Source organism: Amphiura filiformis, chromosome 16 (assembly GCF_039555335.1).
Source record: "Amphiura filiformis chromosome 16, Afil_fr2py, whole genome shotgun sequence".
NCBI classification, from domain to species: domain Eukaryota; kingdom Metazoa; phylum Echinodermata; class Ophiuroidea; order Amphilepidida; family Amphiuridae; genus Amphiura; species Amphiura filiformis.
Window position 1 is genome coordinate 51,468,744 of NC_092643.1, and position 19,892 is coordinate 51,488,635.

The window sequence follows — 19,892 nt, forward strand, 5'->3', positions numbered from 1 at the left end:
AAAATCGCTCACTAAAAATCGAGTTTGGGCGAGCGGCGGCGAGCGAGAGCGATCGCTCGCCTCAAACGGCAAGGCCTGGGGATGCGACTATTTTTTTCGGACATCACCGTTAGATGAGTAAATGGGAGCGTTCACTATAACAGGAAGAAATTACTGAACAGGTAGAATCATTGAAAATGAACATTAAAATCTGTTCTTTCTTACATTTCCCTTTTAGCTTCTTTTTTTATTTGCTGCTTGTGATTTCCCGTTTCCATAGAGGGGTCAATTGGAATGACAAGGAAACATTGGCTATACTCAAAATTTGGAGAGACACGGAAAGTATTTCTGGGTTAAAAAAAGCTTTGGGAGGAGATAGCCACGCTATTACATGACAGGGGGTCCCGATACGGTCGGGGGAGCAGATACCTGTAGTGATAAAGGCACTGAAAACTCTCCATCGCACCCTCCATGATCGGGTGAAAAATTCAGGTGCAGGAGCAATTGACCATCCTTATTGGGATAACCTACACGAGTTTCCGGGGGGGGGTAGCAAATGTTAACCCCAGAGGGTTCAGTGGGGGGGGGGGGGCAGAATGGCCCTGGATGTAGATGGAGATGAAATTTATTAAGCCATAAGCATGTTAACAGAAAGGCATGCAATTGCATTTTATAAGATGATTAGGGGGTCCCAAATATATACGGAAAGAAAAATAGGGGTGTCATAAAATATTTTTGATGACCAAAATGTAGGGAGTCACAACACAGCATGACTACAGATAGTGTGTTTATTTTATTCAAAAAGACTGATGCCTGTTTTGTTTTTTTTGGGGGGGTAAACGGTGGGGGGTCATAAAATATTTGCTGCCGAAATATGGGAGGTCGCAATTTTATTGAAGCCGACTTTTTGTAAATTTGGGACCCCCCAAGAAAAAAAAAAATAGCATGATGATAGGAGTCAGTGTAATTTTTTTTATTTTTGTCATTTTTTCAAAGATGTCCACCATAGTAGGGCCTACATGTATAAAATGCGATATAGAGCTATTAGTCTACTGTAAAATGGGACTACTTTGTCAAACTAAAATAATAATAATAATAATAATAATAATAATAATAATAATAATAATAATAATAATAATAATAATAATAATAACAATAACAATAATAATAGAACCTACATAAATACAAAATTGGCCTTAATTTTGGAACTTTTGAATTGCATTTTCTTACATGACATACCTACCGCATTGTCTGTAATTTGTTCTAAAGAGGGGCGTTTATTGAAAGTGAATTTTCAGTGAAAACATTTAAAATCAGGTTAAATTTTCTGATGATGCTCATGTAGAAAGAAGGGATTTATGACCGGTAATAGGCTTTAACGGACATAACACGTCGGGCATACGCTGGCGAAGTTACGTCATTTATCGGATTAATTACCATAGCAATAGGTGAAAACAATTTTGAACATTTCGCGCTGTACTACAAGCAGGTTGCACTCATCACCTGTATGTCTGCAATCATAGATTGAATACAATACCGGTCTTTTCAAAGATACTAATCTTACAGGTGCAACTAATCAGCATGATTCACCTATTGCTATGGTAGTTAATCCGATTATTACGTAACTTCGCCAGCGTATAGCGCTATTGCCGACAAATGTGGACGCACTAAGGGATTAGCGGAAATATTTAATTCGATCGGACATAAGCCTAGATAAAATATTACCGGTAATAAGTGCATGTGTGAACACAGCTTCTAGCTGTGTTTACACATGCACTTTTGATTCGTTGTGCCAGAAAGGTGTTTGTTTATGATACTTATTGATTACGGAATAAACTGCATACACACAATATACTATTACTAGTATAATAATATAATCCTAACCCTAACCCTAATCCCTAACCCTGACCCTAACCCTTACCCTAACCCTAACCCTAACCCTAACCCTAACCCTAACCCCTAACCCTAACCCTAACCCCTAACCCTAACCATAAGACCCTAACCCTAAGACCCTAACCCTGACAATAATGAACCTTGCCTCGGACTATGCGGTTAGTGATATATTGCGGCCCATTATGGTTGCAGAAAGAAATTATTTATGTCCTCTTTTGCACAATTACTGTATTTTTGTGGGACCTGAATTTCAAATTTTTATGATGATGACATAGACTCGCTTGCCAGTCCTATATACGCCGTACCTATGTATATTGAGGACTGGCTTACGCCATTTTGGATGTCAATGGGAAATACACACTTAACGATTTGCGCCGGTTAGAAACTTGAAAAAAAATCTTTAAAATTTCATCAATGTATATAAATGTGGTACCAACTGTATTGTGCTTGATAATTTAAGACTCGGTTGAAACAAAATTAAGGATCGAAAGCATTTAAGTGTCCAAAAAGGCAAAATTATCGTCAAAGTTCTGCCGAAATCGAAAATATCCGATCTTTGCGATCAAAAACACAAAATTGCAACTTTAAACATACTATTGGCAAAAGACATTATTACCAAACAATATAGAATAGAAAATTTGACATCATTTTCTCAAAATAATGAACGCGTGGGAAACTGAAAGTGCATAATCGTGACTAATGATGACATGTATGATGCAAACTCATAGGTGTTGTGCGTTTGGCAAGTTGGGAGGGGTGGGGGTTCAAAATGACCCCATAGGATTATAAAATTGCTCAAATACCTCTTTCAAATATATCAAATTATTTACATAAATAAACAAAAACAAATAAATAAATAAATAAATAAATAAATAAATAAATAAATAAATAAATAAACGAAAAAATAAATAAATAAACGAAAAAAATTGAACAAATTTTAGCGTAGCATTAAAATCATAAATATAACCATTGCTGGCAGGAGGACTCGAACCAACGATATTGATATCAGCAGTCTGATGCTCTACCATTGAGCTAAATGACAGCATCTAGTGATGAGCGTCGAGTTTTTAGCTTATACAGTGTTTGTCTGTGATAATGTCGCCTCGTGAAAGAAAGAAATATAAAATCTCAATTTGTAATTTAAATTTATTTGATAATTTTCTAACCTATATTTTCTTTCGAGCAGGGACAAATATTTCCCCTTTTATCTAATTTGACCGCTATATAAGAATCTATTTCTTTTATTACTGATTTAATTCCGCGATTTGTTCCATTAAGCAATATAAAAGATTAATGTCACACATCTCATAACAGATATTTAGTTGGTCTAGTGGTCTTTCACAGTGCTGTTTAACCGGGAGGTACCGAGATCGATTCCCACCTCTGCCTGCAATTTTTTTTAAAGACTGGGAAATAATAACCGGACATTCGCCGCTGACATTCGTACTTCAGTAGCGGAGTTATAACTTGTTAAACTTTGCTCCTTCCGTAAAAGGGTACATTATTTTGGCACTACATTATTTCTTTCTTTTTTTTTCACATTGCTGGTATTAAATATCAAATGGTCATAATTGGCGGTCACTTCAAATCATCCCCAACTGAACTAGGTTCAGGAATTTCCTCTCATTGTTAACTGTTGGTTAACCCACCACTTGAGAATAAAGGACTATGATAGGTGCAACAGGATTACCTACGGGATTATCTCAAGGATATAATTCTGTTCTCCATCCTTTTCTTACATCTTCTCTGATATGTGCTAGTGTCAATGGTTATTGTTAAAAGGCAATAAGGTGTGTAATTGCAATATTTCCTCTGAATAGGAAAGACTCTCTACATCGAGTTATGTATGCTGGTGGTTCGCAATACTGTTATTTAAGAGAAGGTATCTTCCAAATCCAAATTCAAATGTTTTAAATATTTTTTTTTGATTTGAAGAAAAGTGACGGTGTGTATCATACTGCAGTTACTGTCCGTTTTCCTATACACAATACACAGTGCTCTTTCCCATTGACGCGTGACCTTTACAAATAGCCCTACGTTAACAGTATGGGGATATGACTAGTTAACGTCGCTGTGTGAAAAATAACCGGCCAATATTAAAAGTACTCTTCTAAAGTTCTAGAAAATATAGTTTTTAACATGTCCTAAATTTTTAGCTAATTTAGATGTTTGGAAATATTCGTACTTTGGTGTTTTAGTTAATGTTATAGGTAATAGTACATTGCCTAGTTAACGTCGCTGTGTGAAAAATAACCGGCCAATATTAAAAGTACTCTTCTAAAATTCTAGACAATATAGTTTTGTAACATGTCCTAAATTTTTAGCTAATTTAGGTGTTTGGAGAGGTCGTAATTTTGTGTTTTAGGAAGGACATGTAAACGACAGATAACACCAAAAATATGAAGAAATTATTTCCAAACCGTGTTAAGTCAAAAATCATTATGTTGCTCATTTTCAAGAATGCTGGTTTACAAAAAGCACGCCATTGTCTGATTTCGTGAACAAAGCCACACATAACATTGTTTCCTTTCGTTTCCTTTATAATCGGTTACCCAACTGAAGCTATGAATACCAGCTTTATTGCGATATCGCACATGAAAACAGTCACTTGTGCACAACCAGAGAAGATCCGATTTAATCAGTTGAGCTGTTTCAATGAGTGTTATCTTGGTTTAATAGCTTTTAATGGGGTTAAGTCCTGCAAAGGTCGAGATGAATTCTACTGTAGACATGACTGCATCATGTAGCATGATGTCTGAAAATAAGTCCGATGTGTCAGGATTTTTGTGTGTGTAATAAAGACATGTTATGACCAATACCACCCCTTATAACAAGTTTAGAGTTATCTTCCTCCCATCATTTTGAGTTTTACGAGCAATTTCGGTTCAAATTTGATGATTTTCGATACTGAGTATTATATCTGTAGTATCCAATGGGAATTTTTTAAAGTTGAATTTTTTTGCATTTTCTCTGCATAAAATTTCATCCTAGAAAAAAGTACTTTTTACACCAAAATTATGAATTTCAAGTTTCACTCACTTGGGCCACCAAATACAAATCAGGTCTTGAATGCTGTCATATGTGATCTCTAGAATAAAATATTAAATTGATATTTTTCCCCTTCTGTGTATTAGGACTACCAGGTACCCCAGCAACAAGGGCAACCCCCTCAACAGGGCTATGCACCCCCTCAGCAGGGTTATCCACCACAGCAAGGTTATGCACCCCCACAGCATGGATATCCGCCACAGCAGGGCTATCCACCCCAAGGATACCCACCCCCACAACACGGTCCATCACCATCAGTAGTTGTTGTGAATAACCCGCAGCAAGCAGCGGCCCCGGCAGCGGCACCTCCTTCACAGCAAACGGTCGTTGTTAACAGCAATACAAAGTAAGTGTAACCATTGTGCTATTCCAGTTGACATCCACACTACTGTAGCGGGGGTTCGAAATTGTCACAAATGTCATAAAAAAGGGAGAAGACAAATCCTGTCTGACACCCGTCTAAAGTCACCGCGATGCAGCAGGAAGCGGCGAAATTGAGAGAGGGACTAGAGTATGGAGCAGCGACTTGGGCCGCCAACAAGGCCGACTACCAGCATGAAATTGAGCTGATGTGGGAGACAGCGAAGGCGAACAGTTTGGCGAGTCTGCGAGAGGAAATGAAACGGAGGGAGAAAATATGGATCCAGGATATGCGGAGGCGAGCACTAAACAGTGTGGAGAAGGAGGAGGAAGGCGAAATTGAGGGAATGCGACGGGAAATACAAAGTCTTCGGGCGGAGTTAGAGGAGCTAAGAATCAAGGAGGTAACGCCGTGGGAAGAAACCGAGGAGTCCTGGGATGAAAGTATAGAACAGCGGCCAGAGGAGAAGGAGGTGGCTACAGCTCCGGTAGTGTCAGGAGAGGCTAAAATTATGAAGAAGGGAGACCGGGTGGAAGGAGACGGAGTGTGGATACCATTGACTAACTAGACAGGATTGGAGAGGTGACTAAGGACGGCGGGAGTAAGTGTATTATATATCACCATGTTGGAGTAAGGATCTACTAACCTTGACTTGTTTTGTTTTGTCCCCGAAATTCTTTTGTTCTGTGTCAAAATTCCAGGATGAATTCCGGAACGTGCTATAGTTGTGGAAAAGTGGGCCATTTTGCAAGAAGCTGTCCAGTGAGAGGAATGAGCAAAAGAGAACGTGAAGAACGGGAGGTTTCCAGGTAATAATAAATTTTGATTATGAATCTTAAAATGTAATATGTATGGAATCCAGTGGGACCTGAGGCGAGTGTTTTGGATAGCGTTTTGGCGGTGTAAAATAGGATTTTATGCGAGCAATTTTGGTATTCAGATTTACATGTAAAAAGGCGATAGTCATTCTTTGCTATGAAATTTAGCAGGCGGAGCTAGAAATCTTCCCAAAATTCCCCTTTTTGGATCATGTAGGCGTGCTGCTTATGGATAAAGGATGTCGATAATATGTATTCAGTTGAATAATAACCTTGTTTGGATGAAACTCGAGTGCATTGGCCGTAAATTAGTCATTTTCTAACCAGGTTTCAGTGTGAGATTTAACATTTTATAAATTGTGCATGTACAAGTATAGTTGCCGTATAAAGCATAAGGCCATTGTAAATAATGTCTAAAAATAGACCAAGATGTTGTTGACCTGGATTATTTGGATATTCATAATTGATTAGTTAATTACTTTTCTGTATGCTGTTATGTCAATTTAAGTGACCAAAATTGCCAAAAGAAGTGTATGTCTTACCAATATTAATTTCGGATTAAAAGAAATTAATTAGTTTCATGTCAATGATGTTTACATTTCAATCATGTGAATAAAAGTAAATAGGTGATAGCGCTGTGTTTCATATTATGCATTTATCATGTTACATGAACTTATGTGCAGGCGTATAAATGTCAGTTATGCGAAATGGTATCATGTTTGAGCAGAAATGCCATTATTTATTATAGCTCATGATGCGATGCAAGCGAACTGTAGTCATGATCCAAATTTAAATGTGTGTACCAAAGAAGGAATATTATTGTTTCATTGGGTTGTAGGTTGGCGTGAATGAGACAGTATCTAAATCATAACATTTTGGATTATCGTATTCCATTTGCAATTGTTTGGATATGAACATGGTGGTGGACATGGTAAAGGAACAACATTTGTCTATTTTTGTAGTGTAAAGACGAGCGAGTTAAGGATGAATGTGAACCAAGGAGTTGCAAAGGAAATATTGGTGCTTTTTCTGAAAGTAAGGCCTAGTTGACATGTACGCATAGGCCTATATAGTCATGTGGTGCTACAGTGATGTGCTAGAAATTAAGGTGGCACCTTACTCGAGTGTCATATATTTATATGGTGCTGATTATGCAAATTTTTATTGTGTATCATAATTATGTGTGTCTATGCGTCATATTTTTATATTGAAACCCGTCCATTTTATATGCTAAATGTGTGTCTGGTTACATAAAGTTACCAGCTTTTTCTATATATAATCATGTGTACAACAACTGATCACATAAAGTGAGTCAGATATAAAATATGTATTTTTAATAATGTGTGCTACCAATCTGTGTACCTAATTCAGGACCAAATACATAGGTACATTTTTATATTGGGATTTCTTGTTTTACTAAAGATATCATTCCAAAATGTGAGTTTGTGAAGTCGAGGTATAAGTCGAGTTCAGACGAGTTATCATTTATTCCTTTTATTTTCAACCAAATATGTAGGTCCTCTATTTGGAAGTTACTAAAGCATTATTTATTTTGTGAGCCCAGTAGGCCTTCACTAGTTAGTATTAATATTTTCCAAAAGAAGGTAACTCGTCCATAATGTTTTGATATATTATACATGTAGCACAAAATACTTTGCATGCTTTGTTAAAATTGTATGTTATCAGAATGGATCCCTGCTATGAATATTATGTGCACTATTCTGTCAATTGCCGCAAATTGCCGCATCTAAAGTTCGCACATGCCAAGAGAGTTATGTGTTGGCGAGTTTTGATTTTCTTTGAGGAGTTATGGGGCGAGTTGGTCATAAACTGTCATGTTGTGGGGAAATACACACATGAACCCAAAATTTGCTCATTTGTATTATTTTTATGTGATGTGATAAATGATAGCCGAGAATTAGATATCATTATCATTTTCACTCAGTGCACCAGTAGCAAGTATTCGTAATAATTGATTATCTCATGTCTTTTAATATATTGTGTGTGATCTTGCAACAAATAATGTATAATGTTCGATAATGACCATGAGTGTGCTTACGCTGAATGGTTTTGTCAGTTGGGAGTTATTATTGGCGAGTATACGGATAAAGGAGTTCCTCGATATACTTTGTCAATTGGCGTCGTGATAGTCTCATACCAATTTGACCTTTATGAGTTCTTTTCATGGGGAGTTGGCGAGATGTTTTATAAAAAAAGGGTCACCTGTCAGATTATTCAGTGAGTCACTCCGGTCATGTATGTTGCAATGTCATATTATATTTCATGTGTAGGGACTAAGCGAATATTTATTTATTTTTGTCTTTATACAGTTTCACCTTCGGTTTCAAATTCAATTATTGGCGGTTTCTTTCAAAAGAGTTTCAATACGAACTTCGTATCCAAGTTTCGAATTTCACCCAGTTTAGAGTTTCACTTCTTCAGTCAAGCTTTATTCAATGCAAGTTCCGCAATTCACCTGTATACAGTTTCAATTCTCTCAAGAGTTCACAAGTTTCAAAGTTTCAATCTTGTGGCTTCAATTCCAAATGCAACTTTAAACTTAAGTTTTGAATATAGTTCAAGGTTGGACTATATTGAGAGCATGAGCATTTCTTGGTTGACTGAGTTGTAGTCAAACCTCAAGTCCAGTCCATCCAGGTTCCATTATGGGCTAGTGTAGTGTAGCCGAGTGTTCCAAAATGAAGTAAATTGGGATTAACTGTGATGTGGTGATTGTTGTAAGATTATGTAAGGAGCAAGACAAAGTAAGGAGTAAAGATTATCACTAAGTGTGATCTCTGTTAACTGAGTAAAGTATGGTGGAGAAATAAAGCAGTAATCATAAAAGGAACCTCTGAAAGTTGTCACCGTGTCCCCTTTCCAGTTGGTCCATCACAACGCCTCAGTGCGCCGCCAGATTCCGGCTCTGGCCTACCCACCTCTTAAACCAGTTGATAACCACGTATAACATCTGCACCAGCCGCTCGGTCCCGTTACAAGTGGTGGCAGCGGTGGGATTGGTTTGTTTATGTTTGGAGAAGTTGTGAGCTTTTGTGGACCCGAAAGGATTGCGGTGACATTGGGTGAGAGTAAGGGGAACAGTCAAGGAATTTATGTGTCAAACAACAATATGTCAGGAGCCGAGAGTAGCCCCGGATGGAAGGAGAGGTGGGAGATGCAACCAGGAAGTAGTCTAGCAATACGATCTAAGTCAGCAAAGGAGGAGACGGAGAGGACGCGACGGGATGGAACCAGCGACGAAGGAGGTATCTTCAGGAGTGACCCTGGGAATGATTCGGACCTTGTTAGTGATGTAGGCGCCCGGAAGAGGAAGACCGAGAGGAGACGGAGGTCGACATATTATAAGAGGGTGGCCCGGCAACTTGGGGATAGCACATCAGATGAAGAGAAGCAACATAAAGTCGAGAGAGGGAGGCAGTTGATGCGGAGAAAGAAGGTGACTACACACCAGCCTTATGACCTTGTGGACGAAGCCAAGGGTGCAAAAGAGGAGGATAGTGACACAGACATACAAGTAGTTCTGTTGGAGGAAGTTAATAGAAGACTAGGTGAGAAGGTAAAAGAAGTTGAACAACGAGCATTAGATGCCGAGCAGCAAAGAATAATGGAGAGGCAGGCAGACTCTGAAGCCCTAAAGGTGTTGGACGAAAGGAACAAGAGTTTGGTACAAAAGTGTGCACAGTTAGCACGGAGTCAGGAAGAACAGGACACCATGTTAGCGGATCTGAACAGAGCAAGTCAGCGGTATGCAGAAAAACAGCAAGAATTGTTTGAGAAAGAGGAGATGATGAGAGAGATGGAGAATAGGATTATGGAGGTTGAACAAATGGGGGCTCAACATGCACAAGAATTGGATGAGAGGATTAGAGCCAAAGAAAGGAATATGCAAGAAATAAAACAATTGAAAGAAGAAGAATGTAAATGGGAAGAAGAGAAACGGGAGCACGAACGCATCAAACATCTTAGGGGAATGGAGTTACAAGAACGGCGGAAGGACCATCTAAATGAAACAACAGTGCCAGAAGAGGGGAATCAGATGACCCAGTCTTCGGAAGTAGTGACAAGAAAAGAAGAAGTTGTGCCAAAGTTAAAGCGAGGACGAAGGATTAGGAATAAGCGAGAGTTTGCTGCTAGATATGGACCCTGCGCAGAAGATGGTGACTCAAGTGGGCAAGAAGTAGATGGACATGTATCTAGGTTTTCGCCATGGAAGAAAAGGAAGGAACCACCCAATTTTGATGGCAAGGAAAGATGGCAAGATTTTTATGCACAATTTGAAGCGATACGGAGGTACAATTGTTGGCCAGATGAGGAAGCTGCACTTCAACTCTTCACAAGTTGTAAAGGCGATGCCTTGGCTGTTCTGAGTGCCAATGATATTAGTCCGGATGAGATGAGTTACAAAGAATTATTGGAGGTGATGAAACAAGAATTTGGACCTAGGGAGTGTGAAGAAAAATATTTCCAGGAAGTCTCCAGACGTGAACAGAAACCGGGGGAGAGTCTACATGAGTTGGGGCTTGCAATCAAGAGGCTGACTACGCTAGCACATCCGCGTACGGACAAGGTGGAGAGAGACAGAATAGCGAGGGAACATTTCAAAAGAGCTGTCCATGACCCGAAGTTAAAGGAAGAGTTATTCAGGGCACATCCAGAGACTTTGTCAGAAGCAATTTCAAGGGCTGAGATGGTGGAGTCCTTCTATAAGTCAGAAGGGAAGGGACGCAGTATTAAAGGCTGCTGCTTTTGGGAGAGAAGCCGTTGAAATTAGCGAGCCATCAACGACTAAAGCTGAGTTAGCAGGGATGGAAGCAAGAGTCACCACCCAGTTGACAGCTCAGATGGAAGAGCTTATGAAAGAGATACAAAGTGTTGAAACGGGAGTGAATAGTAGGCCTACTGAAGTAACAGAAATGGATAGTGGAAGAAAAGTCACTTAGGAGTGATGATTTAGCTCGAAGACCAGAAAGGAGGGATGTGGAATGTTTCTCATGTCACCGTAGAGGGCATATGGCAAGAGAGTGTTTATCGCGGCGACCAAACTGGGAAACTGGGAGCGGCCGAGCTATGGACCCTGGGTGAGGCCGGCAATGGAGAAGGGTCAGGATCAAATAGAGACGCCAATGACGTCCAGCACCCCAACGAGACAAGAGGAGAGCCAGAGCCAAGTACCAGTACAGTCGAGTTTACTACTGACATCAGAGAGATCACATTAGGATTAGAGGATAATTGTTTGGAGTGTGACATAAAAGAGATGTGGGTCCCGGCTGTTGTTCAAGGGAAGTCGGCTGAAAACGTATTGGGGCCAATGGGATGTGTTAGCAATGAAAGAAGGTGTCCTAGTCAAGCGATGGGAGAGCGAAGATGGGAAGGAGTTCAAATGGTTACTGGTACTACCGAGATCATTGAGAAAGAAGGTGCTGGATGCACTGCATGCATCGAAGACAGCAGGCCATCTAGGGCGAGAAAAGACTTTGCCAAGACTACGTGAGCGATACTACTGGGTTGGCATGAGCGTTGAGGTCAGAGCTTATGTACGACAATGTGTAGACTGCGCACGAAAGAAGAATCCGCCGAAAAAACGTCGAGCCCCCTTGCAACAGACTCGTGTTGGAGCTCCTTTGGAGCGAATAGCAATTGATGTCTTGGGGCCTCTTACAGAAACTCACCAGGGGAATATATATGTCCTCGTGGTTGGAGATTATTGGACTAAATGGATGGAGGCATATCCAATACCTGATCAACGAGCTCAGACTGTGGCAGACAAGTTAGTGCACGAATTTGTGTGCCGGTTTGGAGTTCCTCTGGAGCTACATTCTGACCAGGGAAGGAATTTCGAGTCCGAGGTTTTCAGGGAGATGTGTAAGATTCTGGGCATTACAAAGACAAGGACGACTCCGTACAATCCTAAGTCTGATGGCTTAGTGGAGCGGTACAATCGGACTATAGTGAATGCAGTGTCCTTGATGTTGTTACCATTGCAAGATCAGAAGGATTGGGACAAGTGTTTACCATATGTAGGCTTTGCATACAGATCGAGTATCCAGTCATCCACTGGTGAAAGCCCTAATATGATGATGTTAGGACGTGAAGTATCGGCCCCGGTTGACCTAGTGTTTGGAGCAGCGCCTGGAGAAGAAGAATGTGACACTGACTATGCGGAAGACTTAAGAGAAAGAATAAGAGGCATACATGAGAGGGCTAGACATGCACTTGAAGTGAGCAGTAGGCGTCTAAAGAGGAATTATGACCGTCGAGCACAGAATCCTGTTTACAAGGAGGGTCAGTTTGTATGGTTATTTGATGTCAAAAGAAAGCCCGGCATATCCAAGAAGCTTACACTGCCATGGGAAGGCCCATATCTTGTAGTGACAACATTATCGGATGTTACCTTCCGTATACAGAAGACGGCGAGAAGTAAGCCAAAGGTTGTACATGCAGATCGCCTCAAACTTTATGAAGGTCCAGAGTTAGAACCTTGGATTTTTGAGCTTCCAGTTCCGGTTGAGAACCAGTCAGAGTTAGAAACTGAGGTGCCACAAGATGCTGAAAGGCTGATGGATATACCAATAGCAGAAGATCCCAAGTCTAAAGCCGAGAAGCCTACAGACGAAGGTTATGGGACAGGGGAGGAAGACGGAAAGAGGAAAAGCTTGAATATGAGTCTGAACCCAAAGGGGTCAAGTGAGTTGAGCAACCGTCCAGTCAAGGTAAAGAAGAAGAAAAAGGTCCGCTTCAACCCGGATATAGCAGTGCGAATTATTCCAAGGACAGGTAAAGGCGAGAAGGTCCCGGAGAATCGGAATATGAGGAAGCCAGCTAGACAGTCGAAGAAACAAGAAGAGATGTTGGGTGGTGATAGCAAAAGTGGGCTACAATTGCAAGGGGACAGAAGGAACCCCAGTCGAGTCAGGCAGAGGCCAGCTAGATATCGTTAATTAAAAGAGATATGAGAAGAATTATTGTTAAAATAAGTTCTTATATTCTTCGTTTCTTTCAGAGCTTGTTAGGAACTTGGACCGGAAAAGGATAGATAGAGAGGATAGTATAGAAAGAAGAAGGTGGCAAGAAACTCATGTCAATATCCAAGCCTAAAAAGACAGTATCAAGAGCATATGGTGGTGCACTCCGTGCAAAGGTTGTCAGACAAAGGATTGTTCGTGCTTTGCTGATTGAAGAACAGAAATCATACAGAGAGAATAGGATGGAGAAGGGAAAGTGGCAAGCAGCATTTGATCGAGAAAGACGAGTTTGGGAAAGGGAGCTAATAGAAAGAGAGAGGAAAATGAGTCGAGCAGAAACGCAATATCAGAGATTAACCCAAGCAAGGAGGCAGGAGCGTCGACAATGGGAAATGGAGCTGATAGAACGAGAACGCAGAGTTAGCGAGCGTGAAGGACAACTGGAGAGACTTGAAGTTGAAGTAAAGATTTTGCGAGAAAGTCAGCAAGTTGGAAAAACAAGTCAGATGGTGCAAACAGATGTGAATTGTTCTAGTAGCTCCAGAAGTGCCATGGGAAGCGAAATAGTGATGAAAAAGGAAGAAGAATCTTTTGAGGAAGAAGTGGAGAATAAGGAAAGGACAGAGAGGCGAGACAGAGAGCAACTGGAGTACCATCAGTATATGTGGCAGTGGCAACAGTTTGTAGTGAACAATTTTACACCACGTCGTCATGCGAGGACTTCACCACAAGAGGATGAACGTGTTACGGTGACCAGTGCAAATAGAGCTAAATAGTCAGAGGGCCTATGATCTAGCAAGACGGTTCCAATTGTATATACGTTGAGAGTTCTTAGCTGTGTTAAAATGTTGTGCAGTAGTAAAGCTGTTATTTCTTGTGCATCAAGCAGATTGATTGGAATAGGAGACAAGGTGATGGGCTGGTCCTTTACCAGAGTGAGGAAATAAGCGTCCTCTACCTCCCTAGCCGTCTTTGTGCTGCCTTTATGCAGTACCCTTCTAAATTTTCTTCTTCCAGACTTCTTGTTCCTGTCTTTTTGCCAGAGTATGTTCTATCCCCAGACTTGTTCTCGTAGAACGACGTCCCTTTTGCTATTAGTGAAGCTGTGTGTCTTGGGAAGAGCAGACTGAGTTTCTTGTAGCAGAGTTGTTTACAGGAAGGAGTCTTCTTTTGTGATTGTATAGCATGTTTTATGGGTGATAGCAGTTGCTAATTCCATTTCTTCCAAGTCTGTTCGGATGAACGATCGTGGAGTAATTGTTTTCTGATGAGCATCAAGGAAGAGTAATGTGTCCAGAAGTTGGTGGTGATTGGCCAATTGGAGATGTCAACCCGTGGTATGGTAGTGACAGTAGTGGTTAGAGGAGTACCTAAATATGGAGTAGTGAGGAGAGCAGAAGTAACTTCAAAGTGATAGAGGAGAGATAATTAATGCCAGTCAGGTGGTGTTCAGGAGCATTATGGTAGCTAAGTAGGAGTAAGGATATTGCGAGTTGTGATATACAGAAAAGGGTAACCAAAATATCTGTTGTGTTTTTATTTTCTTCCAGTTGGTTGAGAGAGACAACAAGGAGTATTGAAATGGCATCTGGCCGTGGAAAGGGTAGGAGATTTAGTGCATTGTGGAGCGAGGACGATAGTGGCGAATTGACAGTAAATCGTGATATCATGCAGGAGACCTATGAGCAGCGGATGAGGCGAGATTTTCAGAAGAAGGAGCGGGAGGACATGTTAAGAAGAAGGGAAAAAGTGCCAAGGAGACGGAGCCGGGAGAGAGAAGACGGACTGGATGTGTTAAAGAGGAAGCTACGACGAGCTCAGAAGGAGATAAAGGATCAGAGGGAGCAAGCTAAGCAACAGGAGAGAGAAACAACCAAGCAAAGGGGGGACGAGAGAAAGGAGCGAGAGAGACAGCAATTGGAGTGGAGGCTGAAGGAGGCGGAAAGGAAGATCAAGGAGCGTGACGAGAGGGATGCAGAAAGGAAGCTAATGGAGGAGTGCGAAATGAAGTACCGGAATCCGATAGTGATTGACGAGGCAGAAGGAATGTTGGCGAGAAACATAAAGGATGTCAAGGAAGGTGAAGGGCGGAGTGGCAACGATGACGATGAGATTTTGGGACTAACTATTCATTGGAGAAGGAAAGGCGTGCAAGAATACCGATTCCCGGTGTCGAAGAAATGAAGGACAATTTGAACTTTTATTAACTCAAAAGGAATGCATTACCATGTTTTTGTGTGTAGAGTAAGAGTATTTATCAATTATATATCATGTGTAGAGTAAGGAAATTTCGAACCCCGCTGTTGGTTTCAAAAATCACATTTTGTTTTGTCAGGTGTCAAAATGTTGGGAGGGGGCTGTGTAGCGGGGGTTCGAAATTGTCACAAATGTCATAAAAAAGGGAGAAGACAAATCCTGTCTGACACCCGTCTAAAGTCACCGCGATGCAGCAGGAAGCGGCGAAATTGAGAGAGGGACTAGAGTATGGAGCAGCGACTTGGGCCGCCAACAAGGCCGACTACCAGCATGAAATTGAGCTGATGTGGGAGACAGCGAAGGCGAACAGTTTGGCGAGTCTGCGAGAGGAAATGAAACGGAGGGAGAAAATATGGATCCAGGATATGCGGAGGCGAGCACTAAACAGTGTGGAGAAGGAGGAGGAAGGCGAAATTGAGGGAATGCGACGGGAAATACAAAGTCTTCGGGCGGAGTTAGAGAAGCTAAGAATCAAGGAGGTAACGCCGTGGGATGAAACCGAGGAGTCCTGGGATGAAAGTATAGAACAGCGGCCAGAGGAGAAGGAGGTGGCTACAGCTCCGGTAGTGTCAGGAGAGGCTAAAATTATGAAGAAGGGAGACCGGGTGGAAGGAGACGGAGTGTGGATACCATTGACTAACTAGACAGGATTGGTGAGGTGACTAAGGACGGCGGGAGTAAGTGTATTATATATCACCATGTTGGAGTAAGGATCTACTAACCTTGACTTGTTTTGTTTTGTCCCCGAAATTCTTTTGTTCTGTGTCAAAATTCCAGGATGAATTCCGGAACGTGCTATAGTTGTGGCAAAGTGGGCCATTTTGCAAGACGCTGTCCAGTGAGAGGAATGAGCAAAAGAGAACGTGAAGAACGGGAGGTTTCCAGGTAATAATAAATTTTGATTATGAATCTTAAAAATGTAATATGTATGGAATCCAGTGGGACCTGAGGCGAGTGTTTTGGATAGCGTTTTGGCGGTGTAAAATAGGATTTTATGCGAGCAATTTTGGTATTCAGATTTACATGTAAAAAGGCGATAGTCATTCTTTGCTATGAAATTTAGCAGGCGGAGCTAGAAATCTTCCCAAAATTCCCCTTTTTGGATCATGTAGGCGTGCTGCTTATGGATAAAGGATGTCGATAATATGTATTCAGTTGAATAATAACCTTGTTTGGATGAAACTCGAGTGCATTGGCCGTAAATGAGTCATTTTCTAACCAGGTTTCAGTGTGAGATTTAACATTTTATAAATTGTGCATGTACAAGTATAGTTGCCGTATAAAGCATAAGGCCATTGTAAATAATGTCTAAAAATAGACCAAGATGTTGTTGACCTGGATTATTTGGATATTCATAATTGATTAGTTAATTACTTTTCTGTATGTTGTTATGTCAATTTAAGTGACCAAAATTGCCAAAAGAAGTGTATGTCTTACCAATATTAATTTCGGATTAAAAGAAATTAATTAGTGTCATGTCAATGATGTTTACATTTCAATCATGTGAAGTTCTAGTAAATAGGTGATAGCGCTGTGTTTCATATTATGCATTTATCATGTTACATGAACTTATGTGCAGGCGTATAAATGTCAGTTATGCGAAATGGTATCATGTTTGAGCAGAAATGCCATTATTTATTATAGCTCATGATGCGATGCAAGCGAACTGTAGTCATGATCCAAATTTAAATGTGTGTACCAAAGAAGGAATATTATTGTTTCATTGGGTTGTAGGTTGGCGTGAATGAGACAGTATCTAAATCATAACATTTTGGATTATCGTATTCCATTTGCAATTGTTTGGATATGAACATGGTGGTGGACATGGTAAAGGAACAACATTTGTCTATTTTTGTAGTGTAAAGACGAGCGAGTTAAGGATGAATGTGAACCAAAGAGTTGCAAAGGAAATATTGGTGCTTTTTCTGAAAGTAAGGCCTAGTTGACATGTACGCATAGGCCTATAGTCATGTGGTGCTACAGTGATGTGCTAGAAATTAAGGTGGCGCCTTACTCGAGTGTCATATATTTATATGGTGCTGATTATGCAAATTTTTATTGTGTATCATAATTATGTGTGTCTATGCGTCATATTTTTATATTGAAACCCGTCCATTTTATATGCTAAATGTGTGTCTGGTTACATAAAGTTACCAGCTTTTTCTATATATAATCATGTGTACAACAACTGATCACATAAAGTGAGTCAGATATAAAATATGTATTTTTAATAATGTGTGCTACCAATCTGTGTACCTAATTCAGGACCAAATACATAGGTACATTTTTATATTGGGATTTCTTGTTTTACTAAAGATATCATTCCAAAATGTGAGTTTGTGAAGTCGAGGTATAAGTCGAGTTCAGACGAGTTATCATTTATTCCTTTTATTTTCAACCAAATATGTAGGTCCTCTATTTGGAAGTTACTAAAGCATTTATTTTGTGAGCCCAGTAGGCCTTCACTAGTTAGTATTAATATTTTCCAAAAGAAGGTAACTCGTCCATAATGTTTTGATATATTATACATGTAGCACAAAATACTTTGCATGCTTTGTTAAAATTGTATGTTATCAGAATGGATCCCTGCTATGAATATTATGTGCACTATTCTGTCAATTGCCGCAAATTGCCGCATCTAAAGTTCGCACATGCCAAGAGAGTTATGTGTTGGCGAGTTTTGATTTTCTTTGAGGAGTTATGGGGCGAGTTGGTCATAAACTGTCATGTTGTGGGGAAATACACACATGAACCCAAAATTTGCTCATTTGTATTATTTTTATGTGATGTGATAAATGATAGCCGAGAATTAGATATCATTATCATTTTCACTCAGTGCACCAGTAGCAAGTATTCGTAATAATTGATTATCTCATGTCTTTTAATATATTGTGTGTGATCTTGCAACAAATAATGTATAATGTTCGATAATGACCATGAGTGTGCTTACGCTGAATGGTTTTGTCAGTTGGGAGTTATTATTGGCGAGTATACGGATAAATGAGTTCCTCGATATACTTTGTCAATTGGCGTCGTGATAGTCTCATACCAATTTGACCTTTATGAGTTCTTTTCATGGGGAGTTGGCGAGATGTTTTATAAAAAAAGGGTCACCTGTCAGATTATTCAGTGAGTCACTCCGGTCATGTATGTTGCAATGTCATATTATATTTCATGTGTAGGGACTAAGCGAATATTTATTTATTTTTGTCTTTATACAGTTTCACCTTCGGTTTCAAATTCATTTATTGGCGGTTTCTTTCAAAAGAGTTTCAATACGAACTTCGTATCCAAGTTTCGAATTTCACCCAGTTTAGAGTTTCACTTCTTCAGTCAAGCTTTATTCAATGCAAGTTCCGCAATTCACCTGTATACAGTTTCAATTCTCTCAAGAGTTCACAAGTTTCAAAGTTTCAATCTTGTGGCTTCAATTCCAAATGCAACTTTAAACTTAAGTTTTGAATATAGTTCAAGGTTGGACTATATTGAGAGCATGAGCATTTCTTGGTTGACTGAGTTGTAGTCAAACCTCAAGTCCAGTCCATCCAGGTTCCATTATGGGCTAGCGTAGTGTAGCCGAGTGTTCCAAAATGAAGTAAATTGGGATTAACTGTGATGTGGTGATTGTTGTAAGATTATGTAAGGAGCAAGACAAAGTAAGGAGTAAAGATTATCACTAAGTGTGATCTCTGTTAACTGAGTAAAGTATGGTGGAGAAATAAAGCAGTAATCATAAAAGGAACCTCTGAGAGTTGTCACCGTGTCCCCTTTCCAGTTGGTCCATCACAACGCCTCAGTGCGCCGCCAGATTCCGGCTCTGGCCTACCCACCCCTTAAACCAGTTGATAACCACGTATAACATCTGCACCAGCCGCTCGGTCCCGTTACACTACCCTGTAGAAGATTTTATGTTGGGGGGGGGATGTTTTTCAAATGTAATTGGTCTGGGGTGGTAATTTTGAAACTCCAACTCCTCCTGTATTGTGGCTTTACCTTTATCTTCCACAACTGGAGTGAGTATTTCAAATAATTGTTGGTATTTATACAGCGCCTTTCACATGTGAACATGTATCAAAGCGCTTTACATTTATTCCGCCGTCGTTAGAATATGTCAGCTGCAATACAATGCCCACTGCATGCTCATACCTTTGGGCGGCGCTCAATGGACATTATTCATAACAGCTCCCCATTTCACGCCTGGGTGGAGAGGAGTAATCGAGATAAAGTGCATTACTCAAGGGCACAACACGATGGCGTCGCCGGGGCTCGAACCCGCAACCTTCCGATTCTGAGTCGTAGCCCGTTTCGCTCGGCCACCGTGCTCAAATGGAAATTACCTACCTTTCTATTCTATTCGAACCCTCTGTGGAAGACTTTAGCAGTGGCGTCAGCATCATACGGGCACGGGGGGCACTATCTATTGCAAATCTATTGCAAAATATTCCAATCTAATGCAAAATTGAGGAAATCCCATAGAAAATACCAGAAAAATGGCTTGTGCCCCCACCAGACACGGTGCCCCCCACCCATTGAGGTCGATGCCCCTCCAATATG

General features: G+C 40.4%; 1 protein-coding gene across 1 annotated transcript in view; it reads left to right on the plus strand.

Moving 5' to 3' along the window:
- LOC140136626 (uncharacterized) overlaps positions 1-19,892 on the plus strand; it is a 42,254-nt gene that overhangs the window by 15,254 nt on the left and 7,108 nt on the right. The window contains exon 2 of the mRNA XM_072158313.1: positions 5,007-5,266. Coding sequence (XP_072014414.1) covers positions 5,007-5,266 — 260 coding nt within the window. The remainder of the gene's footprint in view (positions 1-5,006; positions 5,267-19,892) is intronic.